This window comes from Trachemys scripta, chromosome 10 (genome assembly GCF_013100865.1).
Source record: "Trachemys scripta elegans isolate TJP31775 chromosome 10, CAS_Tse_1.0, whole genome shotgun sequence".
Lineage (NCBI taxonomy): Eukaryota > Metazoa > Chordata > Testudines > Emydidae > Trachemys > Trachemys scripta.
In genome coordinates, this window is record NC_048307.1 from 10,614,654 (window position 1) to 10,641,524 (window position 26,871).

Genomic DNA, 26,871 nt, shown 5'->3' on the forward strand with positions numbered 1-26,871 from the left:
CATGCGGTCCGGGGCCTAGTACTCACAATCTTCTGCTCCCAAAACACAGGCTTTTATCACTTGAGGTAAAACAGTGGTTCTCAACCAGGATATATGTACCCCTGGGGGTACGCACAGGTCTTCCAGGGGGTACATCAGCTCATCTAGATATTGCCTAGTTTTATAACAGGCTACAAAAAAAGCATTAGCAAAGTCAATATAAACTAAAATTTCAGAGAGACAATGACTTGTTTAGACTGCTCTATATACTATAATATATACTGTAATCACACTGAAATGTAAGTACAATATTTATATTCCAACTGATTTATTTTATAATAATATGGTAAAAATGAGAAAGTCAGCAATTCTTCCGTAATAGTGTGGCTGTGACATTTTTGTATTTTTATGGCTGATTTTGTAATCAAGTAGTTTTTAAGTGAGGTGAAACTTGGGGTACACAAGACAAATCAGACTCTTGAAAGAGGTACAGTAGTCTGGAAAGGTTGAGAGCCACTGAGGTAACGGATAACCACCATCAATAAGCTGTCACTAGCATTAGGGTCTATAGTGTCATTGTAGGCTAAACACTAGAGGGTGGTATAACCATAGACACTTGGCTAGTCAGGTCAGATTTCATCCAGAAGAATATTTACCCATGCAGTGTGCTCTGTACCACGGGGCAGATATATATAAACCCAGGGCCAGATGTTCAGCTGGCATCAGTCAGCATAACTCCAGTGACAGCTCATTAATTAGTTTTCATTCTTGAGTGACTCCGGGGAGGTGCCACCATACTCCAACCTGCGGCTGCCCCTCTAACACTGCCACTAAGTGGTGCACACTGAGTTATCAATTCTCTTAGTTTGTCTGTTTGTTTTGGTAGCAAAACCAGCCACATTCTGCTCTGTGGGTAAAACCCAGAGGTCAGCTTCTGCGCAATCTAGCCATTGAAATCAGAGCCTTGCGCTCAGCACCTGCCAGGATTTAACTGAGCGAGTTTATCCCCAAGTTTAAATTGAATCTTTATTTGCAGCTTTTTATTTTTAAAATCTTGTTAGTTTGCAACAGAACCCGAGTTGTCTGTACAACCCAGCCAGTTTCCACCAGATTTGCTGCTGGTGAGAGCGAGAGCTGGACAGGACATAAAAAGCTTAGGCTTCTATGTGGCAATGCAGAGCAATACCAATTCACTACTGGGCTTCTGTTCCTAACTCAGCTGGCTAGATCACAGCACCAGGTTTGTGAATCCACAGGGGCTGCAGACCTCTGCTGTAGAGTAGCTTGAGGCTGCTTGCCAGATTCCCAGTCTGTGGTCCCCAGGTGCTCTTCAAACTGCTTTCTGTTTATTCCAGTTTACTTTCTCGCTCATTTCTTTTCAAATTGAAATATGTTTTTCTGTTATTAACTAACTCCCTGCCACCCTGCTTGCAGTAAAGCTTGATTTATTTATCCCTTTCTGCATTAAGGGGACGGGATACTTAATCTCCTGTATGTGGACTCAAACATATCATCTCAGTGAAATGCTGATCGGTCCTCCTCTGGTTAGCTTTCTGCCAGCTCTCCTCTGCCTTCCTGCTGGCCAGGTTCTGCAGCATTCACTACCATTTCTTTAAATTACACAGTCCCTCCTCATCAGAGACCAGTAAATCCTAAATTAGCTTGTAGTCTCTTGTCTGTAAGCATGCGATTGTCTGTGACCTTCTAACTGTTCACCATCTAAGCAACATTATGCTAGGTCAGTACTTGGAGGAATATCTAATCATTGCACTTTTGTTCTGGAAATATACTTTTCTGTTAATAAGTGTCTCCTTCCACAGAAACCTCTGCAGAAGACTAGAGGAGGCTGGTAATCACCTCATCCAGGGGACAATAAATAAACATTTCATGGGAGCAAATAGACTCTCAAGCACTGTGGGATAGCATTTTAAATCCATATTAGATGCACATCTATAAAGTGAAAAAATGAGGGTTATCCCTATGCATGGACACATGCATACTGTCTGGCAGTGGCACGTTCTTTCAAGTGGCAAACACTTACTGTAAGTACCGCTGTTTTTATACCCTTAAAATATTGTGTAGACGTGGAAAGAGAAGGTTGTTCACCTGCAATTTTCAGTGCAAAATTAAGTGGGCAGATTTCACACCATAAACTAGAGGAGGGGAGCCAGGAGTTCCTTGTAAAAGAGCTCAGTTTCTTCTCAGAGAGGGACTCGCTCAGTGGCAACTCAAATACCACCAAACTTCATGCTCCAGTTGCTCTGAAACAAACCCAGGCAGAGTGAGCAGAATATTGATCTCCACACCAAGGACCTCCAACATACCAGCCCATCAATGACCTCATGCAAACACTGGGGATAGTGTTTTATTCTTCCTAAAGTGTAGGTGTTAAGAAGCAGGTGACAGGCAAGTGGGTGACCCTGCATTTGTGAGGTCACTGGACAGTTCTGCAATAGATTAATGAAAATGACATCACTGTAACCTTTTTACAGTTAGCACCAGACTTCTTTTTTTTAAGTAACTAACAGAGTCCTTGTTTGAATCTGAGAGAATAACCAAAGAGAACATCTGTTTTCTCCTTTATATTTGAGCTTCACTAGCAGGTCATGCACATAATTATATTAAGCCTTGCTAATTTCCTACTGGTTTGAGGAGCTCTATTACCCATAGAGATATTTGGCTCTGCATCACTAAATAAGTCATTTTAAAAAACACTGCAGAAAAAAACAGGCACAGTTTAGCAGTGATTGTGATGAGTTCCATTCTCAGGGAGCTCCATTTTCCTTGGCTTGTGTTTGTCGTTTTTGCCATGTTGCTTTTCTCTCTGTTTCTCATGTTATTACCGAGCGGTTGTTTTTATAATATAGACGCCCCATGGACAAGTGTGAACCAACAGGACTACTTAGGGCTGCTCTTCCCATGCTCATAAGCCACAAGTCCACCGCTATGTGTGCTTTCCCAGGACATATGCCCGTTCTCAGATTCCAGTCCCGGTGTGCTTTCAAGACCCATCCTCCCAGGCAGAACATAAGAGCCAGTCCCCGTATTTTCTCAGGACATAACCACACATTCAGAGAGGCCCATGCTTGGACCCCAAAGGCTCCTGTACTCTGATGACAACACATCATCCCGGCACAGCTTGGCGGTTCAGTCCCTGTACTCTCAAGACATAGTCCTGCACTCAGAACCACAAGTCACAGTCCCTGTATTCTCTCAAGATATCCCTATACTCAGAACTGAGGCTTTGTGAGCTCTCAAGGCCTACCCTTATATTCATCAGGACCTTGCTAGGGTACACAATACGTACCATGTTGCAGAAATTCCATGGGAAAACCACAAGTTAGATTAAAAAATATCAGCTTCTTTCAACTACTAATAATTTGGAGACTAATAGGAGGTTTAGTGTTTTGAAAATTAACTCAAGTTCATTGAGTGACAGTGGCTGGCGCTGCAGCGAAAGAACAGGCTGCTGCCAAGTAGTCTGCGAATGAAGATTAATTGGGTAAAGAGCCACAACTTACATATTTCTTTTATTCCTATTTCATCCCCTAGGGGACCGAAAATGAGTGCTACAAAGAACACACACAAAAAATCCCTCTGCTACAAATTTTATAAAAGAAACAGACTTGCATTGTCCCTCCAGGCCTGTCTCAAGCTCCCGCACTGTTTAGTGGTGGGTGTGCCATCCGCAGCATAACGCATGCTGGGAATAAATTACACAGAGCAAGAACTGACTGTTTGTGAACTTAACAAAAGAAAGAGGAAAGAAGGAATAACTAAACATAGAAATGTACTGAAATCACACAGAGATGGAACGCACTATTGGGCTATCTGGCCATCCAGTCCACCGTGGCCAATGCAGAATTGTTGCCGGTTCTCTTGTGCTTTGTCCAGTCCTGTTTCAAATGTCACTTCCCCTGCCCCCAATAGCTCAATGAAGCCCTTAATTATGAACCTGGCACCCATTACATCTTGGGAAACTTCAGATCCCAGATTACCGCCAATTGTGTGGGATAGGGGTTTGAATATTTCCGGGTCCACTGTGGGGGAAAGTAAAGTGAACTGGAAAAAAGACCGAATCTGGGAGCCAAATTCATAATTAAGAGTCATATCCTGGGGATGCTGAATGACATCAATTTACATTGATTTCATTGGGTATTACAGGTACTAGGATTGGGCCCTGAAAGAAAAAAGCCAGTTGTGATAGGGATGATCAGACATGTGGAGACTATCCAGCCAAGATTCCAGTACCAGAAGCCTGAATTACCATACTGGGAGTCTCTGGTCCCATTGCTGAGATCTCTAGAAAGCATCCTCTCTATTTAAACAACTTTTTTCTGATTCCTCCCCATAAATTTTATTGTTTAATTTGTCTGACCATTTTCTTTTTATTCAGCTATCAAGAATACACAGAGAGAAGGCCATCAAGAGATTCACATAAAACCACTGGCAACACAGCAACTGGAACGGGAGCCTGGCCTTTTAACATTACAAATCCACCAGATTAGTTACGTGTTTGAAGTGTACCTGGAAACTGAACACCTCCTCATCTGGGCAGTAATAGTCACAATCACCATGATGTAAGAGAAGCAAAGGGAGCACAGATCATAAATCTCCTTCAAATCTCAGCTTTGCTATCTAAATGCATAGTAAGCAGGAGATGTTGTGAAGACCAAAATTATAACTGGATTAAAATTCTATGGCATCTTTAACTAAGCTAAAAGAAACCAGGACTGCTTTTGCCCTGAAGTAATAGTAGCCTGGTAATCTGACTCAGTTTAATTGCCTAACCCACTGGTTAGAAAGAACAACTCAGGTGATTTATCAACAGGGATTCCATTACTACATATTTTGTCATTTCCTTCTCTCAAGATTCCCAATTCTATAACACCTGGCAGGTACAACTGTGATCGCAATGTCATGTTCTTGTGTCCTCAGCATGGGTAAGTGTCCAGTGTATGATGAAAGTAGCACTTACTAATTTTGATTCTGTTCATGAAGCTGTTAACTGAAGTGATGATGCCACCTCATTCTCCTGACCAGACACAACAGAATGATGTTGCCACCAGATAATTCTGTAACACTAGAGGACAGAATGGGTGTGGAGGGGCTGTGCTATCCATGGAGTTCCCCATGAGGAATTCTGGCTTAGCCAAAAGTGACAGCTTTGCCTTCTTTCAAGAATTGCAGCACTTGCCCCTCTCTGTGTCTGGCCCACTTGGTAGATGCTTTGGAGGTAGGCAGGACCATGGTGCCACCCTTCCTCATTTCAGTTACGTTGTGCCTGTGCTCTCCAATGAGACTGTGTCCTCTTCTGGGTCTTCTAGGTGTAGTGGGTCAAGAGTAAAACAGAGATGTTGGGGGTTCAAGCTTACTACCTTCTTCCTCATTCAACTGAGCTCCCAACTGCTTCACAACCTCCAATCCACAGCATTCCCCCTGTAGTGGGTCAGCTGCCTCCTAGCACCCACTCATGACCGGAGGTCACTCTGCAGCAATAAATCAACTGCAAAGTTCAAAAGCTAATTAGAACACTTCCTTTGTGGGATTCAGTTTATTTATTCTTTACTCACATTGGCCCTCCACACTGCATTCCCAGTTCAATATCTCCCCCCCTCCCCTTCCTTTGGTAGGGATCTCCCAGCCCTTCTTCCAAGCACAGAGTCTTAGTTCACCAGTGTTCAGTTTTTACCTGGATGGACCTCAGCCTTCAGGCTCTGGTAGCAGGCTGTTCCTCCTGTTTTAGCAGCCCACTCCCAGTCCTCTTGGGTGGGGCAACTTCCCCTGGTTTCAGGGTCTTCACTGCAAGAGTCTTTCCATCCTCTCTACCGTCTATGCAAAGCTTCCTGCTGCTGCCTTAATAGGCAGAAGGTTTAAAACAAACGCAAGGAAGTACTTCTTCACACAGCACGCAGTCAACCTGCGGAACTCATTGCCAGGAGATGTTGTGAAGACCAAAATTATAACTGGATTAAAAAAAGAACTAGATAAGTTCATGGAGGATAGGTCCTTCAATGGTTATTCGTCAAGATGGTCAGGGATGCAACCCCACGCTCTGGGATTCCCTAGGGCTCTGACTGCCAGATGGTGGGATTGGATGACAGGGGATGGATCACTGGATGATTGCCCTGTTCTGTTCATTCCCTTTGAAGCCTCTGGCATTGGTCACTGTCATAAGACAGGATACTGAACTAAATGGACAATTGGTCTGACTCAGTATGGCCATTCTTATGTTCTTTTATAGGGGAATCAGCTATCCTCCATCAGGCCCCATCCACGCACAGCACAGGTGGACTGGAGCAGTTCCTTCGGTATTTAGGGTTGGCTGGCACCAGGCCTCCAGCCCTAAAGGGGCAAGCCACCCTGTGACATCACCCAACAGCTCCCCAAGAACCATCTTTTTGTTCAGAACTCAACTGCTGCATAGCCAGTGAGGGAAATGGAGTGACTGTTACTCTATCTTCCCCCTATTTCTCCTCCCCCATTCTCATCTTTCACTCTATGTTTTCCTCTTTCTTACGCTGCCAGCAACTGAGAGACAGGTAAGAAATATGCCCAACTTCTCAGCTAGCTCTTCACCTCAGAAGGAGGAGAAAAAAGGACACAAAGAACGATAATAATTGAAGTAACAAATAGAGAAGGAACAAGGGGAATGGAATACAGATAAAGAAAGGATGAAACTGGGAGGTGGAGGCAGGGCCGTCTCTACCATTTTTGCTGACCCAAGCAAAAACCAAAAAAAAGCCGCTCGCACTGCCGAAGCAAAAAAAAAAAAAAGCCACCGGACTTTGCCATCCCAAGAATGGACGGAATGCCACCCCTTAGCATGTGCCGCCCCAGGCACATGCTTCCTCCGCTGGTGCCTGGAGCTGGCCCTGGGTGGAGGAAGACAAAGAGGGAGTGAGAGAATGAAATTGATAGACAAGACTCAGTATTATGGTCACTACATTGTATTTAATTTACTCATGCAACTGGTTGGGGTTTTGATATCTCCGCAATGGAAGGCTGGGGGAGAGGGATGATTGGGAGTCATGGGGCAGGGCGATAGGTAGGGTCCAGGAAATGGGGAGTGTGGTGTATTTGAGGAGTAGTGGCAGACTGAGCACAGTATGTTGCTTACAAGATGTTTTCTTTGGGTGTTCACACACTTAATTGTGCTGCACACACACACACAAAATTAGCAAAGGCAACAATAAGTGGCTACACTAGCACTGCCCAGTCATAGTGAGGTTCTTTCCCACCCTCTCAGCCAGGGCCGGCTCCAGGCACCAGCCTGGCAAGCAGGTGCTTGGGGAGGCCACTCCGGAGGGGGCGGCACGTCCAGCTATTCGGTGGCAATTCGGTGGACGGTCCCTCACTCCCGCTTGGAGCGAAGGACCTCCCGCCGAATTGCCGCCGCAGATCATGATCGTGGCTTTTTGGGGGGGGGGGGGGGGGGGAGGGGCTGCTTGGGGGACCCAAACACTGGATCCGGCCCTGCTCTCAGCATGACAACAGAAGCGGTATTGTAGAAGCTTTGCAATGGTGATCAAACTTCATTCTGCACTGCAGTGAGAATAGTTTGGGGATGATTGGATGAACAGCCACAGCTCTGAGGGGGGATGGACCTTTTCCTTCTGCTGGATGGAAGGATGAATGGACAAGCCACTTCAACCCACAAGTGAGCATTGTTAATGTGGATCCAATAATGGGAGCTGAGGATCTCTAGCTGTTGGTTTGTTTGTTGAGCAATTCATCTGGGACCATAGTCTCCAGGGAAATTAAGCTTGGTACTTGTCTGAACTCTCTAAACCCCCTGAATCCCTGAAGCAGCCTGGAGTGCAGAGAGGAAGTGGTGTCGGCGTTATACTAAAGGAGGGTTCTGGAGCGAATGAGAAAGTACCAGGCTGCTCACTTCATAGTCACTTCGGGCCTGATTTTCACAAGTGCTGGGCACCTGCACATCTCACTGATGTCAGCTGGAGTGACACCTGGGTGCTCAGCTGCTCTGAAAGGCCATAGGATTTCCCCCCCACCCCCGCATCTTATGCTTTTGACTCGTTTCTTTGTGGGACAATGGTGTCATCTGGTGGCTGAATTGGTGAATTACATGTAATATATTAGAGGCGTCCAGCCCTTGGAGATAGCCAATGCTGCATCTTAACCCCTATAAAGAGAAAAGGTCCTGGAAGACAAAACCCCCAAAGTAGGTCCTGCAATAGTGAGAAGAGGACAGTTTGTGACAAACTACTATGCTCTGCTGCTCCTGATTCTTGCAGTACCTCTGTCACTGCACTTACTAAGGCTAAAAGGGTTTGTTTTGGAGTGCTGACAACAGCATCATGTGTGGTTAATGTTCACTCAGTACACTTCCAGAAAGGATGAGCTTGTTTTTAATTGTTCCTTGTACATCTGTGCATTCAATAACTGAGAGGGGGACAAGAGAGGGGGGAGCAGCAACAAGAAATGGAGACATCTCTCTCTATCTTGAATTGAGGGGGTGTGGCTATTTATTGCTTGAGTTTGCGGCCAGAGGGTATTGGATCCCCAGCTGTTGTCAGGCAATCACAAGCAACAGTTCCAGGAATGCTTTTTTCCACCAGTGCTTGGCCAGGAGACTGTGACAGTGTTGTTCAGATGTAGCTCTTGCTACTATAATCCATGCCTTTGCCACCTCAGCGCTGGATTAGTGCAATGTGCTGTACATACAGCTACCCCTGAAGTCAATCTGGAAACTTAAACTGGAGTCTGCTTGTTGGTGGGAGAATATGACATCAGTGCTCCATGATCTCCATTTGCTGATTACTGCTCTCCACAGGGATTTAAATTGTTGGTCTTGACTTATAAAACGCAACTCCAAACAGGTTGGGACCTGCCTACTTGGGAGACAGCTTCTCTCTTTGTTTTATGCTGCCACGGGTGCTATCGGAGGAAATGTTTGAGCTGGAGCATTCTTCAGAGAGGCTCTCTGTTTTGGAATCTACTCCTCCCTTAGTCCAAAATAAAGTGCTGATCATCATGGTACTTCTATTTCTCTGCTCTCATTTTGGGTGGAGGAGGGTGCTTGATGGAGGCTGATGGTTCTGTAAGAGGGAAGATTTTGGGGGACTGACTTTTGTTTTGTTGGAGATTGCTGCGGTCTTAACGGCTGGTTACAATTTGTTTTGTTTTAACTTGTGTATGGAAATTCATAGTTAAAACAAACAAAAACCTTAACCTGGTTCTGTAGTGGCACTGTGAAGAGAGAAAAAAACATGAAAAAAAAACGGTCACCTCTAATCTGGGATGACAAACGCTAAAATGCCTTAATTATAATTGTACGGTTATTGCCTGATGTCAATACGGGGCACTTAACATTCATTGGGTGCTTTCCCTGTGCATTTCTGTACATTAACATGTTTGAATTTCTTTTAAGTGTCACCTTAACTCTGCATTTCTTGGGTTGGTAATGCATAGTTTTGGAGACAACTATAATGTAACTATAATTTGTTTTTTAACCATTGTTACTGCTCTGTACCCCTAACCTTAACTCTATTTTAGAGTCTTTGTTTTGAAATATAAAAGTACAGTAACTAGTATTACAACAAGAAAGTCACAATCATGCTGTTTCAATCTGAATTTCTTCCTTTATTAGGGCCTGAGGAGTAGCCTGAGAAATAATAAAAAGTACATGAGCGTCTGCTACTCTAGACTTTGCAGAGTGTTTTATCATCAGACAATTGAACATACATTCTGCAGCATTATCTTTTCCTGATGTGTAGGTCACTTTGTCAAATGTGCAGTTTCGGGAACCTGCTTATGATTCTAGGTGGCAGTTTAGAGATGGATCTATTAAAAATTTCTCTGAAGATTTGTTGTCTGTAATGATTACAACATTTTGACTGAACAATTAACTTTTGACTTGGCAGTGATGCAGCCCTCCTCTCATTAAGGGACTGATCCTGCACGTATTAAAGACAATAGGAATTTGTTCATTGGGGCTGCTAAATCAGGACCTAATGCGCTGTCCGGTTCCTCTTAGCTCATCACTTAATACCTTGTGCATATGTTAGCAATTCTCCTCATCTGCTCTGTGTAGGAACAAGCCCTTGTGTAGTTCCAATAATTAGAAGAAAGAACAGGAGTACTTGTGGCAACTTAGAGTCTAACAAATTTATTTCAGCATAAGCTTTCGTGGGCAGGCTGTAACCCACGAAAGCTTATGCTCAAATAAATTTGTTAGTCTCTAAGGTGCCACAAGTACTCCTGTTCTTTTTGCGGATACAGACTAACACGGCTGCTACTCTGAAACCTGTCATTAGAACTTTGCCAGTGGCTTTCAATACACCCATCCTGACACTGTTTTCTTAATAATCTTTGTAAGGGAAGTTTCTACTGCAGTGTTAACTATACCTCTGATTTTATTTTATTCCAAACACCATTGGCAACTCCAGCTCTCAACTAACAACCCCCACTAAGGAATCAGGAAGAGGGGAGCGACATCGCTGGCTGGGGATTTTTTAACACTAGTCTTTTCCCACCACCACTGAGTTTAAAAAGCCCAACAATGATGAGAACACCTGTGAAACTGGGAGAGACAGGATAACACCGGCCTTCTTTCCCCTCCCCTAACACCTCCTCCCTTTCCCCTGGGCCAACAACTCCATCTCCCCTCTTCCACTCCCTTCCTAAGGCCCCGCCTCTTTGCTCCGCCTCCTTAGAGACTCCGCCCCTTTGTCCCACTCGCTCCTCTCTTATTGGTGCTTCTGCCCTTTACCCCGCCTCCCCTCTTGGAGCTCCTCCTCTTCTCCTCCCCCGCCGTCGGATCTCCTCCCCGTCGCCCCTCCTCCTGCCTTCCCCCCGCCCACTCTCCCTTAGTGCGGCGTGTCCAGTGGGAGCTCGGGCTGCGTTGATTGACACCCCGTTGCCCAATGAGGCGTAGGGTGGGCGGAGTGAAGTCCCGCCCTCGCCCCACCCCTCCCAGACAGCGCTCTGTAGGTGCCAGCCAGGCTAGTAACCGAGGGGCCGGCGGGCTCCCTCTCCGCCCTGAGGTACCCGAGCGGCCGGATCTCTCCCGCGGGGCTGCGCTCCCGTGGCCAGTTCTCCTGGGCTTCTGAACCGCGCGCCGCCGCCGCCACGGGCTGAGGGGCGCCGCGGCACCAGCCCCGCTCCGGGCCGCGCCCCTCCGGCTCCCCCTCCCCTCCAGGCCAGCGGCTCCCTGCGCCACACCCCTCCCCTTGCAGCGTCCCCCCGCCGCCGCGCGGAGCGGGGGAATGGGCGGTCCTGGCCCTTAGCGCCCCCAGCCGCGGCTGCTCGGAGCGTCTGGCTGGCCTCCGCCCGCTGCGAGGGGCGCTGCTGGGGTCCCCGCGGCTGCGAGTGCCGATCCCGTCCCCGTCCCCAGCAGCCATGTCCGGGGTGGTGCGGACCCTGAGCCGCTGCCTGCTGCCGGCCGAAGCCCCCGGCCGCGGGGAGCCGCGGCGGGAGGGCAAGGAGCGGAGCCGGGACTCGGAGCGGGAGGCGCGGCGGCGGAGCCGGGAGATCGACGCGATGCTGGCCCGGGAGCGGCGCGCCGTGCGCCGCCTGGTCAAGATCCTGTTGCTGGGCGCCGGCGAGAGCGGCAAGTCCACGTTCCTCAAGCAGATGCGGATCATCCACGGCCGCGAGTTCGACCAGAAGGCGCTGCTGGAGTTCCGGGCCATCATCTACGAGAACATGGTCAAGGTAGGGGCGAGCCCCGGGCTGGGGCAGAGGGGGCGCTGGAGCCCGGGGCCGGGGGTTGACCCTGCCACAGGGAACGGGGTGCAACAGCCGCTGGAGTCGGGCCGACCTGAGAACAGCCTTCAAGGGGGTGGGGACAAGGTTGGAGGGGACCCCATGCAGGACAAAGAGTTCCTGGGCTGATGGCGTTCTGGGCCGCCATCGGGCAGCAGGCGCAGCCCTTTGGGGCTGCTGGGGTACGGGGGTTCCGTGCATGAATGAGGTGAGTTGGAGTACAGGGCCTCCTGGGTTTCTGGATTATCATCCAAGAGGATGTTCTCAAAGAGCCCAGACACCCATGGAGGGGTTCTGGAGCGAATTCGAAGACCTAGAGGAGAAGGGGGTAATAGGTAGGTTCTGGGAAACCATGATGAGAACACCCTCAGGGGAGTTGGGGGCCCCCATATTTGGAAGAAGGCAAGTGAGAGGGAGATGAGGATCTCCACCATGAGGAGTGGGTGTTGAGGATCCTTTCCTAGAGGATGACCCTGAAAATGAGGGGGAGGTCCCCGGTATTACAGGAGTTCAACGCTATAATTTGGGGAACACTTTTAAGCGAATAGGGGGAATCTTAACACCAAAGACTTGTGGAGATGTATCTAGGAGATTGCCCCAGGGCCCGTTGAGGACATTGAGTGATCTCTTCAAGATTAAGAACACCCCAGTTGGAACGCTGGGGGAGAGGTTGGGCCTTCAGTCAATGCTTACATCTTTATTATGGAGACCTCAGTGCTCTGGGGCTCATGGCATGATGACTTCCTGGTGAGAGGATAGAATAGTTGCTGGAGTTCAGGGCCATGAGGTACAAGATCGTCCTCAAGGTGTAGAGAGCTTGGGGAAATTGACTGCCCACATCTTCTGCCTGGGGGTCTTAGGTGCTCTGCATAATAACCAGGTGGTGGTCATCTTTTAGAACAGGGGTTCTCAACCTTTTTCTTTCTGAGGCCTCCCCAATATGATATAAAAATTTCCTGGCCGAGTTGTGCCACAACTGTTTTCTGTATATAAAAGCCTGGGCTGGTGTTAGGGGTATCAAGGAGGGCAACTGCTTGGGGCCCCACAGCATAGGGGGCAACACAAAACTAAGCTGCTCAGGCTTCGGCTTCAGCCCTAGGTGGAAGGGTTTGGGGCCCCGGGCTGCAGTCCCACATGGCAGGACTTCAGCTTTCTGCCCTGGGGCTTGGCGAATCTAATGCCAGCCCTGTTGGTGAACCCCCTGAAACCTGCTTGTGCCCCCCCCCCCCAGGGGGTCCCAGATTCCTGGTAGAGAACCAGTTTTAGAACAATCCTACAGGTGCATAAAAACTGGTCACCAAGGGAATACAAGGAGCCCTTGTGCACAGAAAAATAGATACATGGTGTGTACAGGGGCTATTTCTTATATTCTCCATACAAATGCAGGGCTACCAAGAGGGCTCCTTCCCCTCTGAGGAAGGGTCCCTGCCTACTTTTTTTTAAATGTATCTGTATAGGACTTTCCTCACTTCTGCATGGACCCATACTTGTGAGGAAACTTGTAGTTGCTGTGGGATTTCCTGCAAAAATCAAGGAAGGGGCCTATGCACTATCTGAGATGAGGAAAATTGCTTCCACGTCTTAAGATGTGCTTCGAAAGATAACCTTTTTATAACAAAAAGAACAGGAGTACTTGTGGCTCCTTAGAGAAATTTAGTCTCTAAGGTGCCACAAGTACTCATGTTCTTTTTGCGGATACAGACTAACACGGCTGCTACTCTGAAACCTTTTTATAACAGCACTCTCTTTAAGCACAAGTTGAAGAAGTGACTCTTGCAGTCAAGATCTCCTTCAGAAGCTTCCCCGTCCATCCAAACCGAATGGGAAGACCATTTGTAGCTTAATTCCACTACCTGAATTGCTTTTAAGAAGCATGAGGCAAGTCGCTGAAAATGAGTGGTAGGAAGGGGAGGAAAAAAAGGAGTTTGTTGTGGTAGCAAGTGCCATGGGTTGGCTTTATACTTCACTGCAGGAGGAAGAAGTGGGCACATATAATGCACAAGGAGAGCTCAGGCCACAAAATCCATAGCTTGACAACTTACTTCTCTCTTTCTTCCTCTGGGGAAGAGGGAGGGAAGAGAAGAGTATCACTGGGTTTGAAGTATACCCAAAAGTGAGTAGTGTGAATCTTGGATTAGTGTATTTATTTTGGTGCTACCTTAAACTGAGTTAAAATGATGGTAAAGAGCAGTGGAATGTGTAAGGGTAGGAAAAGAAGTGGGACAGAACTGTATGAGAAACCCTGGTTATAATTTTATCTTGCCACTCTCCTAGACAAGTGGACAGCATCTGTCTGAGTTCTTAGTGGTCGCAGTTGTACTCTCACCTTTCAATATAGTTCACTCTTTCACCATAGATGTTGGGGAGCTGCCTGTAATTTCAACCTGGGTTTAATAGGTGGAGTCGAAATACAGTATCATGGAACAAACTTATTTTCAGTTGCCTAATATGTTCAAACCTAAGTTCCCTCTAACTACACGGCCTCGTAGCTGCCTATTAATCCCTCTGCAGTGGCTCATGGCTGCGGCGGGGAGAGGCGCCCTTCCTGGCCGGCCCCAGTTCAGACCTCCCGTGGTGGGGAGAGGCACCCCTCCCTCAGCCCCAAGCTGCTGCAGTGAGAGAGGAATGGGGATTGTCCCCAGTCCTCTCTCTCCCCACCGCAGCCTGGGGGCAGCCTGCACCCCAAACCGCTCATCTCTGGCCCCACCCTAGAATCCGCACCTCTGCCCTAGCCCTGAGCCTCCTCCCACACGCTGAACCCCTCATCCAAGCCCTACCCTAGAGCCCTCATCCTCCGTACACCCCAGCCCTCTGTCCTAGCCCTGAGCCTCCTCCCACACACTGAACCCCTCATCTGCAGCCCCACCCCAGAGCCCTCATCCCCACAAACCCCAACCTTCTGCTCCAGCCTTGAGCCCCCCTCCCACACCCTGAATCTCTCATCCCTGGCCCCCACCCCAGAGCCCATACCCCCAGCCAGAGCCCTCATGTCCCCCAAACCCCAACTCTGCCCCAGCACTGAGCCCACTCCAAACCCCTCGCCCCACCACATTAATTTTGTTATGTGTCACACATCACCTCCATATTGGTGCACATAACAAAATTATTCTTCACATAGACGTAAAAAATAGAGAGATCACTGGTTCAAAATAATGTAACCATCCATTAACTCTAAACGGAAATACCTAGATCATCTAAACAATATTGCAAGTACTAAATCTTAAACATGTATTAAGTGAATTTAAACAACTGGTCTTGTGCTCCAGAATTTAAGCATTTTTAACATTATAAAATATGAATTCTGCTTGACCCTATTGCTGACAGTTGAACTGCATTTTAGCTCCTCTTTCCACACTACTCCTCAGCATTATCAAAAAGCAGTTCTGTTAAAGCTTCTAGAGTTTTGGGATCTTTGCTAGAAATGTAGTGTAAATATCTCGGATTAAATGGTCACCTTTTATACCCCAATATGATTAAATTTCTCTGTAATAGATTATGCCCTCCTGATGGTTTGCATTGCATTCTTTCTAATGTGCCTCTTGAAGTAGTACTTGGTCATTTTATATGGATTAAATAAAATGGCATGAGTTGGTGCAGATAGTTTGTCATATTGACTCTGATGTCATCTGGTTTGTTTCCTTTATTACTAAATCTCCCACTTCTTCCTTTCTGATCCACAGCCTCTTAGTTTTCCTGTATCTTGTTGCAAATTAAGCATGAATGCATGGTTCTTAGCCTTCTCCTCCTTGTGGGAGGTCACGGTTTAAAAACAAAATGCTGAAATAAGTAAACCTGTGATCCAAAATTTACTTTTCCATATAGTACAGGTGATGGTTCAGAGCCTTGCTAGCTTTTTCTGGCATTGTGGGGCAATCTTCAAATATGTTAGTCTTGCTTTGGTTTAAAGTAAATAATCACTGGTTAACTAGGGTTTTGCTTGTTAATCAAGGCTAAGTTTCAAAGTAACTTTGAAACTTTTTGATGATTGAAGTGAAAAGCAGTAGTGTTAATGTTCTGCTTTGAGTACACAGACTCCATTACTTCAGCACACCCACCTGGAAATGGAAAATGGATAGTACAGGAGTAACTGCTGTGGTGTTTTTTTTTTTTTTTTTCTTTTAAGAAGAATCTCAAATGTATGGAGAGACTGAGGAAGTCTTTGCATGTTGCAAGTTTCTGATCTGGTGAATGGCTGGAGCTATTCTGTAAAAATGTTTGTTGGAGTTCCCATCTGAGTGTCAAAGAACAAACTGAATAACTGCTCTTAAACATAAAATAACTGCTCCCAGTCTTGCTCCTTCTGACTACAATTAATGAAGGTTTAGGGACTTCTGGCTGTACTGTGACCTGGTGAGTCATAACTCTGATGTTCCTTGTGTACATTTATTGTTATTTTCTATTTGTTTTTGCCTTTGAAAATGGAGCACCACAAAAATGGAAATGAACCAGGCTTCACTGCATGAGAAAGCAATTAAAATTACCCACTAACACCGAAGCAATGCCTGTGCCAGCATGTGTGATTACTTCAAACAGAAATCTAACAGCTAAATTCAGCTTTTAAAAAAAGCATAAAGTGTAATCTGTGGAGCTTTTTCAAATTAGTGTCCATATTGAAATGGACTAAACCAGTTAAAGCTGTAAGGAGCACTGAGTGATTTTTTTTCAGTCCAGAACCTGAATTATTTGAGAGTGACTGAAAAGTTCATATTTGAGTAGGAAGGGACTCCAGATAAACTGTTGCTAGACACTCCAATCCATAACTTAAGTTGTGGACTTTGAATAGAAAAGTTCCAGGATGCTGTACAGATGTGCACTCTCATTATGGCTGCACAAGTGAAAAGGTTTGTACTTGATCAGCGGTTTGTCTGAAACAGACACAAATTTTATGAGGCAATAGAAAGGGTGGAGTTGGAGAATACCATTGAATTCAGTTGTAAATTGCACTTATGTGAGCAAGCTGATTGTTCTCCTTGACACACTTAGCTCTTTATAATACATGCAGAAAAAACATAACCCTTATATTAGTTTGAGAATCCAGGGAGAAATGTCATCTCACTACTGGGAATTCCACAAGCTGCTGTATAAGTTGGTCTTGATCCACAATGTTTTGGGTTTGCATATGGGTGAATTCAGAAACCTGTGAGCGATTAGCAATACTTGACCTTCAGTAGTCTTTCACTGTAGAGGTAAAATATTCTGGGTATTGATTCATGATTAGTGGTTTTTTGATTTGCAGTAGGTATGGTTGATTCTTCATTAGTTTGTCACAGGACAATGTAATTTTCTTCTCGATCATGGCAGCTGTACACCTCAAAGGGCTGACGTGGTTCTATTACAACAGACCTATCTTTATTGAATTTTCTTACATTAAAGCTGACTTTGTAATTAAAGAAAATTCAGTAGATAAGTGTTGTAATAGAACTATGTCAGCCCTTGGAAGTGTACACATGGCTTTGTAATTAATTAGACCTTACATAGTATGATTGAATTGGTACTTAATTACTGTTACCTTCAGTCCACTCTCAATATATCTTCAAGATATAGATTGTTTTTAATAAAACTACCGGCATCATTGCCACCTTTACTCCTGACTTAATGGTAAAGGGCCATTGTTGTTGAAATTTGTTTCTGGGTGCCCTTTGCAATGCACTTGGAATAGAATCAATAAGACACTTAATAAATTGCACAATGCAAAATTACTGTAATAAATCCCACATTCCATCAACCCTAAGTAGATCTGGATAGTTTCTTGTTTGGGTCAGGAGGAAAGTGGTCAATATAACTGACTACATCATGGCTGACAGGATAATGAATACCATCAACAGTTACTATTGTTGCTTATTTCTTCGATAAATATTCACTCTTGATCCAAAATCGCATTCAGTTAACCCATATGGGTTCACCAATCTCACAGAACATGATTAGTCTTTGGAGTGTAAAGACACAAACCTTGACATTTTCCAGTCTAAGCCTCACATTTAATTTTTTTAAACCACGTGGGAATGCAGAAGGTGGAGAAATCACCCCTATACCTAGTTACAGTTTAAACATTCTCTAGCCATTGAAATATGCTTGAGTGATGGCTAGCGTTGCTGCTATTAGCATAGCGAGTATGAGCTTGAGACCCAGGGGCCTCCTGTGCATGTGATGATTCATTTGTTGGTTTTCTGGGGGAGGGGAGGTTTGTATGTCTAAATAAGGCATGTCTATACAGGCTCGAAACACTCCTTCTTCTGTAAATTACAGAAAAAAATTAAAGAGCCACTGCTCTTTTAATCTTTAGCAAATCTGTTTCATCTCAAAAGCCTATGTTTGCATCATTCCATGCAAATAGAAACACCTGGCATTGTGCTCTAAAGGTCAACAGACCTGGGCTATCTTGGAGTGGGGGAAGGAGAGACTTTGCTTTAGAGGCGAGGGAGCTCCACCAGCAGTTCGCCTCCCTTTCAGATCAAGAGGAGTTCATGTTGACAGTATTGCCAACCCCAAATGTTCAAAAATCATGAGTCAGGCTCACCAAAAAAATCATGATTGGCTTTAAAATCGTGAGATTATGTAAAAAATAATAGATGTGGTGTGTTTATTTGCCTTCTGCTTTTTGAGCCTTTAGAGTTCACTGGGGTCACACTTTGAAGCTTTTTTCACAGCCACGAGAGTTAGAAACTTACTTTTTCGTTAAGAATGAAGGCTGGAATCATCACACAGTCCCTTGAGTCCAGGAGCTGGGGATTTAAAAGATAACCATAATTATGAGACTCTTGACAAAATCATGAGAGATGGTAACACTGTGTCCACCTCTGTTGACTGAAACTATGGCAGTATAGTGTGAGGGGAGGGGTGGTCTCAGTCCATTTCATAGATCAGAATCAACACATCAAATTCAGAACACTAGAAGCTGCTTCAGCAATTTTCAACACATTAGCCAATTATGAGCTAGAGATCAGTCATAAGTTCATAGCACTTGATCTGTTCTGTAAAGATCCACATTAAATGAAAAAACTACTAACTTAATTCTGAAAGTTCTCAAGGGTTTGTGCCAATCTGCACCTCTGGGTTCAGCGGCCACTCTACCTTGAACTCTAGTTGCAAGTTTCATTTGCAGCATGAAGTTTTTGTTCTGCTGCATCTCATTGGATTTCTTTGGAGACAAGAAGTCTTTTCACAGTTTGCAGACAAGCAGACGTCACTGCTGCTACAAATACAGAGATTCCGCAGCTAATCCAAATGTATCTTAATGTTTGTGTTCCCGTGGACTAAGTAAATGACACTTTCCTTTGTTCATATATTTTATTTGGGCTGGCAGTCTGGAAGAGTAGTCATCTTTAGTGTTTACCCTGCTCTCACCTGGGTAGCATTGGATAAAGTATTTACATATATCATTCCACCATGCAAATAAAGTACTTGATGTAAGTTTCATGTTGAAGGTGAGTTAAGACTCAAATGTTAAAAGATCTTTCTGGCATTTTGGGGTATATCTCTTGTACTGAATAACACTTCCATTCTCTAGAAGACTGTAATACTTCATCCTCAAACAACTACTTTTTCTGTAGCAATCGAGAATAAAACATCTATTTGGCTAAGTTTTAGATATATTAAAAATTGAAGTTAATGGTTTTGTCTATTCCTTTCTGATTCGAACACTCCATTAAATGAGGTGGCTGTATTTTAAACACACCATTAGTGTGTTCTATGGAAAAAGCTTGTGAGTTTTAACTAGGAGTGAATTCAGGAATTCAAGCAACTGCTTCAGAACACTAAATTATCACAAATTCTTAATTTGTTACAAAATACTGTTTACCAAATACTTTATTAGTTTTCAGTATAATACAGCATGGAAAATGAGTCTAGTCTGAAAACTACAGCAGTTCTTCATGTTGAAGTCCAGTGTTTCAGTGAGTGATTTTGCTGAGATAAAGTGGGTGAGGTAATATCTTTTATGGGACCATCTTCTGTTGGTAAGCTAGAGCTCTTCTTTGGGTCTGGAGAAGTACAGCTCTATGCAAGAACAAAAGCTTCTCTCTTTGTCAACAGAAGTTAGTCTAATAAAAGTGATTAGTTCACCCACCTTGTGTCTAATATCCTGGGACTGACATGGCTACAACAACATTGCATACAATGATGATGTTGCTTACAGTCACAGTATTGTCAATATCAAGAGAACAAAAATAACCCGATTTTAAAAACATAATTTTTTTTTTTAGTCTATTGTGACTTTTTAACTGCCCGCTACTCCCCTACCAATGCATTTGTGATTAGTGTTAGGTTGCAAATTCATTCCTAAAATACACATCTCTCCCTGGCTGCTCAGATGGAGACTCCACCCCCCAGATAAGGGAACTGCCGTCCATTTCCTGTTACTGTCCTCTCCTAGTTGATTCCCTTTGATAAAAGAAGGGCTGGATGGTAAATAGCTTGAGCCACTGACTTAATGCATCATGATTCAGACTCGTACATAAACTTACTATGTTTAGGGTTGATGAGTTACAGATAAAGATATAAAAACTTAATCATATCAGTGATATTACAGTTCAGACTATGGAATTGTTTAGTCTTTTTTGTAAGAAGGCATGCTTCTCTCCTCTCTCCCACTTCTCTGACAAAGATGGGTAGCACTCCCACACTCCTCCGGACCCCGCTCGACTCATTTCCACACCCCTTTCCCCTGCAGCCCCTTAATTTGCCTCCTGGTCTTCCTCATTCTCCCCGTCTACCTTGTACAGTGTCTCTGCTGCTTCTCACAGTCTCTGTGTCCTGTCTAGGCCACTGAACCGTAGAGTTACAGCCATTTTGCACATGGGCATGACTTCAGTCTCATTGAAAACAGTAGGATGTGGCAGTTTCATTGCCACATGCAGATTGACTGTAATGAAATGGCAGCCATCTTGCTGGCTTCAGCCCCATTCACAGCAATAGGAGATGGCGGCCATTTTGAATGAGTGAAAACTCATGAGTTCCAGCCTTTCTTCATGTTTTCATGAGACAGATTTTTTAAAAAGAAACATGGCTAGAGTCGCGATGAAATCACAAGAGTTGGCAGAACTTCATTCATTTGTCACATCAGTTCCTAGATGTGGAATATACTATCTTAAATGGTGTAGTATAAACTATTGGCTATCTACAGTTTTTTGTATGAGGTCTGACAACTTTTTTTAATGGCTAAAGGCCTGGAAAAGGTTATTGCTGCACTGCTTGACATGTAGCTTGCGTACATGCTGTTGCCCATCCATTGTAAAGTAGGGAAATTGTTGTACTAAAAGTACTGCACAGGATCTTTTCAGGGGGAATAAGGCAAAACGCCACATTTATTAGTAATACATGTATTCATTAACACTGTATTATATGCATATAATATATTACACACACACACACACACACACTCCGTCTTGTTGTTACCAATTAGTTGCTCCCCTTAACTTCACTGGCCAGGTGAGTTAGATGGGGGAGGGGGTGGAGCCGGGCTTCTGCCGATTCGGATCGATGCTCCCATGTTGACAAGACGAGACCCGGGATCCTCTGCAAGACACCTCACTTTTATAGCAGCTTTTCTCTTATGCAAATCTATACCAGATTCAAACTTTGTGTCTGTGTCCATTGGTCCTTTGTGCTGCTTTCTTTTGAGTGTTGTCCCAATGCTGCAAAGAGGGTGTTTCCAAAAGAAGGTGCTTGCTTCTAACCCCCGAGGCCGTCAGTATGTCTGCTTGTTTTTAATGAGCCCATTTGACACGTTTTATTGTTCTTGGGTCTGGCTCCCAGCCCCTCTCCAACAGTTGAGGCTGTCTGGAGGTGCTGCCTTCCATGCCTTGCTCATCCACACCTCATTCATTCAACAGGGCAATTGATTAAGAGTGGGGGGGGGGGAGAGCTCTTGTTCTACTGCTAGCAAAAAGAAATTTTTCTTCTATCTTATTCTATCCTTAGGGGCTATAATATTATACCAAGGGCAATGCAAAGTTTCTAAATGAGGCTTTGATACAAAGTTCCATGAAAACAGAGGTCACACCTGGGTAGACCCACCACAAGGTTATATGAAGAGGCACAGTGTAAAGTTATATGAAAATTATCAGAGATTGATCTACAAAATGAATCATGTTGCTAATTACAAGGGAACTGAAATGCATTTGAAGTAGCTCCTTAAGACAATTCCTAGGTCAGCTAGAGCAAACTTTAGTAATGTTCGGTTATGTAGAACTCTGGGTAATATTTCATGTTAGTAGACTTAGGTGCTTGAGTAGAACCATCAGATTGGTGGTACTTGAGTTGTTTGGTTTCTTCCCATGTCTGTGCTGACTTCACGGACATGAGCTGGTGGTTGCCAAAAATGCTTTATTTTCCTTTGTAGTACTTCCCTCTACTTCTCTCACCTTTAATATCCGTCCATCTGTAGGGCTGTCTTCAGCAAGGTATGTGATCTTTTGGGATAATGAAAGACTTCACCCAATGGAGTACACAATTGTCTTAAACACTGAGATTTTTTCCTGTTACAACGAAGAATTAACTTTTCATGTGGAAGGTATCTGTTAACTAAAACACTTCAATAGTTTATCTCAAAACAGTGCAACAATCTTTCCTTTCTATGAAATTAATTAATTACTTTTTAAAGTAAACATTTTTTGCTCTGTTATCTAAAGAAATGTGATCAGTTACAAAAAACTTATCTTTTCTGAGAGAGGGAACTTGCTTTGCAAGTAGAAATAATCCCTTTTTTCCATTTTATAGCAAAATAATGAAACTGTTTTTCACAATTTATGGACCAGCACCATCTCATGTGAATTTAGATTTTTGTAGGTGAACTGGTATGCATGACAATAGGCAAGATACAGTCCTGATTTCGGTCTTGTGTGTTACTGTAATACAAATACTAATAATGAAATTTTAGCAGTCAGGAGTATAACTAAAATGTTACAAAACAAGCTTTTTTTGGCTCAGGTTAGTACTGTAGCTGGGAAAATCAAACTAGATAGCACAGGACTAGTTAAAAGTAGTGTCTATTGCAAATAATCAGAAAAAGCTTTTTAAAATAAAGCCCATAGGCAGCAGCAAACTTTCTGCCTCCAGGGCATTCATAGTTTGCATGTTGTATTCTAATATCTGGAGATTTCCTTATCTAATGTGTTGCAAGGTTTAGGCTTGTACCTATTTTTAAAAAAATTTCTGATCTTAGCAAAAAATCACCTGGTAGGTCAATTGAACTGGTCAGAAGTCAATTCCTAAAAACAAAAAGCTTTTTTGTTATGATAGTGTCTACTCTTTTGATCTGGAGTATAGGAAAGAATGCTGTAGGTGACAAAAGAAACTCCATTTCTTCCAAGGCCTGGTCTAACTAAAAAGTTAGGTCAACCCAGCAACATTGATCAGGGGTGTGAAAAATCCACAATCCTGAGTGATGTAGTTAGGCCGTATGGTGCTAGGTAGATGGAAGAATTCTTCTTTTGACCTAGCTACTGCCTCTCGGGGGTGGGAGGGGGTGGGGGGGATTACCTGTGCCAACAGGAGAACTTCTCCAATCGGTGTAGGTAGTGTCTGCACTGATGCACTGCAGTAGCACAGCTATGCTACTGTAGTGTTTCAAGTGTAGACAAGCACTGAGTGAAAGGGTGTCCCAGTATTTCTCAACTTCAGCGATTGAGCTCCTGATAAGATTTCTAATTGGTCTCAAAGTAAATGACTGAAAATAATCTTATTTCACTGTACTCCATATCTTCTGACTTGATAGACTTCATGGGATCATCAGGAAATATACTGTATAGTGAAAGTAGTGCATCATTGGCATCTGCCTTTTTAGAACTTGCAGTGAGAATGCTCTCAATGCTTCTGAGTTGGTGGGTATTTTTAAGGCTAGTGAATATTTCCACCGTAGGGAAAACAAACCCGTGACGCACCAGGAACTGTCAAGTAGCATAACCCTCTTCCCCTTTTTTTTTTTTTTTTTTAATGTAATCAAATCTTTAATCATTCAAATTGATCATAAAGTGAACATAAGCAAATTCAAACCTGGGACGGATCGCAAATAGATGAGGATTAAAATAAACTAGAGAAGTTGGCTGAAAACAAAGCTGTGCAAATTCTAATTCAAGCAGTTTTGCTATAGATCCTATTGTTTTATCTACTACGTGAAACCTTTATAACTATAATAGATATTTAAAGGTCAAATCCTGAATATACTATTAAGTAGGCTGCTTTTAATTTATGAAATGCTAAATTTCTTTATTAGCTATCTGCTCGGGTAGTCCTCATTCTCTGTAAATACATTGATACTTTTATTGAATTACATGTACAGGGAAACCATGCGAAAGAGTAATTCTCTTCAATGACCCATGATGGGCTTGGAATTTCAGTTACACTTGTCTTCCATACTTGAAACTGGGGACTCATTTTAGATTATATAAAACTACTGGTTCTTCAAGTATAGTATTTGCATTAATAATCTCACCCTGGCTGTACTAAAAACTGGGTTTACTAGAGTTCAGATGATCAAAAGTTGTCTATGCATTCAATCAGTTTATATATATTTTTAGACTTTGTTTATTTGGAGTTGCTTATTGGCTCCTTTAAGGCAGTGTGGTTCTCAACCTTTATAGACTACTGTACCCCTTTGAGGAGGCTGATTTGGCTTGCGTACCCCACGTTTCATCTCACTTAAAAACTACTCACTTACAAAATCAAACATAAAAATCCAAAAGTCTCAGCACGTTATGCTTGCTTGCTTGAAAACTTGCTTACTTTCTCATGTTTACCATATAATTATAAAATAAATTGTGGCCCCAGGTTGAGAAACACTGATATAGTATGTAGAGCAGTATAAACAAGTCATTGTATGAAATTTTAGTTTGAACATACTTTGCTAGTGCTTTTCATATAGCCTGTTGTAAAACTAGGTTAATAGCTAGATGAGTTGACACACCCTCTGGAAGACCTCTGTGTACCCCCAGTGGTTGAGAACCACTGCTTTAAGGTGTTCTTGCACCATGTTCTTGCTCTGTGTTCTTGCACCATGACAAGAACACAAACTAAACTCTCCAAAGCAAGAAGAAATGGAATCAAGTATCAGGGGGTAGCCGTGTTAGTCTGTATCTACAAAAACAAAAATCTGTTAGTCTTTAAGGTGCCACCAGACTCCTTGTTGTTTAAGAAATGGAATGTTATTGCTGAGGGTGATGGCAGAGGTATCAGCATCTTGGGGGGCTCTTGAAAGCTCAGCCACTGAAGATCTGGAAGAGACAGACAAGGGGTCATTCTGTGATTGCCTTGGCAAAGGACAGTGTTATATGATATTTTGATGCATTCCAGAGTGGTGAGGATTTCTTATAGTTTATTTTCTGTGTTCCTTATCTTGAACTTTGAGTTGAGAGGGCCAGGTTATGTAAGAATTTTTAAAACTTGGTTATCACTTGTGTAAGTTGTAAAATCTTCTTGGGAGTTTTAATCTGGTAAAAAGCCACTTTTCATAAGTATTTTGGAGTACAGCAAGTCTGCTTTCTCTCAGACATAGCAGTCAAATGAACAAAAATGTATAAATGAGATCTCTCCTTACATTTGGGAAGACAAACTTTGTGACTCACTTGCTTCTGAGCTTGAGAGAATTGTAACTTTCTGTGGTAATGCTGACCCACTGCATTGATACTAGAAAACATCTTTATGCCTCCTAATTCTCCTCTGATGTATGGGGTATACCAGTACAAGCCCCCAGCAAGTTGTTTATATAACTAGATGGATGCCAATTGTTATTTCCTCATTAACACTTTTGGGGACAAATTGGGAGTTCTTGCATCCCTTGTGAATGACTAAATCTAAAAGTAGCTCCTTTCACAAGGCTTTGTATGGAAATAGTAAAACACAACTAAGCAATGAAGTTATAGAAAAACTGTCTAACTGGATCCAATAGAAATTCTTAATTCTTCATTAGATTGCAGCATATTCAAGGCAGTGAAATCGTCTCAATATCTAAAGTCTGTGCAATTTGTGTAATGCACACACACCTGTTAAACGTTTGATTTTAATATACTTAAGCCGTAAAATAGATGAAAAATACCTTTTTTGAAACATAAAGAGGTTCTCATATGCAGGCATTGTGTTGGCAATTCAGAGTCATTTGTTAAGGCTCTGGATGGAGTGTAGTAAGTCAGCCTGTTTTCCTTCTTTATGTTCTAAGCCCTTCCATGCCCAGGAGAAACAGTTGCACACTTTAGGTGTAGCCTGAGCATTCAAATTCTGGTTAGGCAAAACTAATCATTTGATACATTTTTAGGATTATATGGGGGATCTAAAGTGGTGTAAATTAATCATATTCACTCTTTCCAGATGACTCAGGAGTTCAAGCCCATATACAGTTTATAAGTATCTTCTATTTCAGTGAGGGCTCACTCAGTGAGGCACATGGCTGCTTCCTGGGCATAAAAGTACAGCGTTGAATTGTGCCATTCCTTCACCAAGTGGTATAAATTACATGTGTTGTGTTCATCTGATATGACCTTTGGACTAAAGGTTCTGCAGTATTCCTCTTGGTTCTTCTTCATTAAAATCCTTGAGATGGGAGGGAAATGTGCTTTCATTCTTTGTGAAAACTTGTACCACTGGTTACTTTCCAGTTGTAATGGTTCAAGGGGCAACAGGCTCCCAAGAGAGGAGAGGTAAAAATATTACTTATAATTTTTGCCTTCTCTGAAGTGGGCACCTGGTGCTCCATGAGACTTAACATGGGGCGTCACTTCACTTGAATAACTTACAGTTGATGGGAAAATTTCAGTCCTTTCCTTCCCATTCACTCCCATCCTCTTACTTGTTTCTCTAGGGAGATGGAGAAATCTTGGGATTGGATTCTCTCTTATTGGGATCTTGCTTTGTCCTAAATCTTCACTTATTGCATAGTGACTGAATATATAGATCAAAGAGAGTATCCAGGCCAAGATATGGTTAATTGCTTATTTTAATTGCAGTTTAGTTTGCCTTTTTCATCTATGGCAGATGATTAGGTAGTTAGAGGCAAGCAGTTCTCTGAACAGCTCCTCATGCTGGTACTACATTGGAGCTGGAGAGAGAAGGGGAAAATATTTTAAAAGGGGGTTGGCCTGTTGTGCCACACAGAGACAAATCTGACTCCCTTTCTCTTATGTTGCATTTGTCCTATATCTGTTTCTGAAATTCCATCTTTGTGGAGGGAAAAAG

The 26,871-nt window shown here is 43.5% G+C and overlaps 1 protein-coding gene across 2 annotated transcripts in view; it reads left to right on the plus strand.

The window, feature by feature from the left end:
- The first annotated feature begins 11,060 nt into the window (after positions 1-11,060).
- Positions 11,061-26,871, plus strand: part of GNA12 (G protein subunit alpha 12) — an 87,274-nt gene continuing 71,463 nt past the window's right edge. Inside the window, exon 1 of one of the 2 annotated variants that reach the window (XM_034784429.1) lies at positions 11,061-11,658. In XM_034784429.1, the coding sequence (XP_034640320.1) occupies positions 11,344-11,658 (315 nt within the window). In that variant the 5' untranslated portion in view covers positions 11,061-11,343. The remainder of the gene's footprint in view (positions 11,659-26,871) is intronic. The other variant, XM_034784428.1, reaches the window with a different exon arrangement.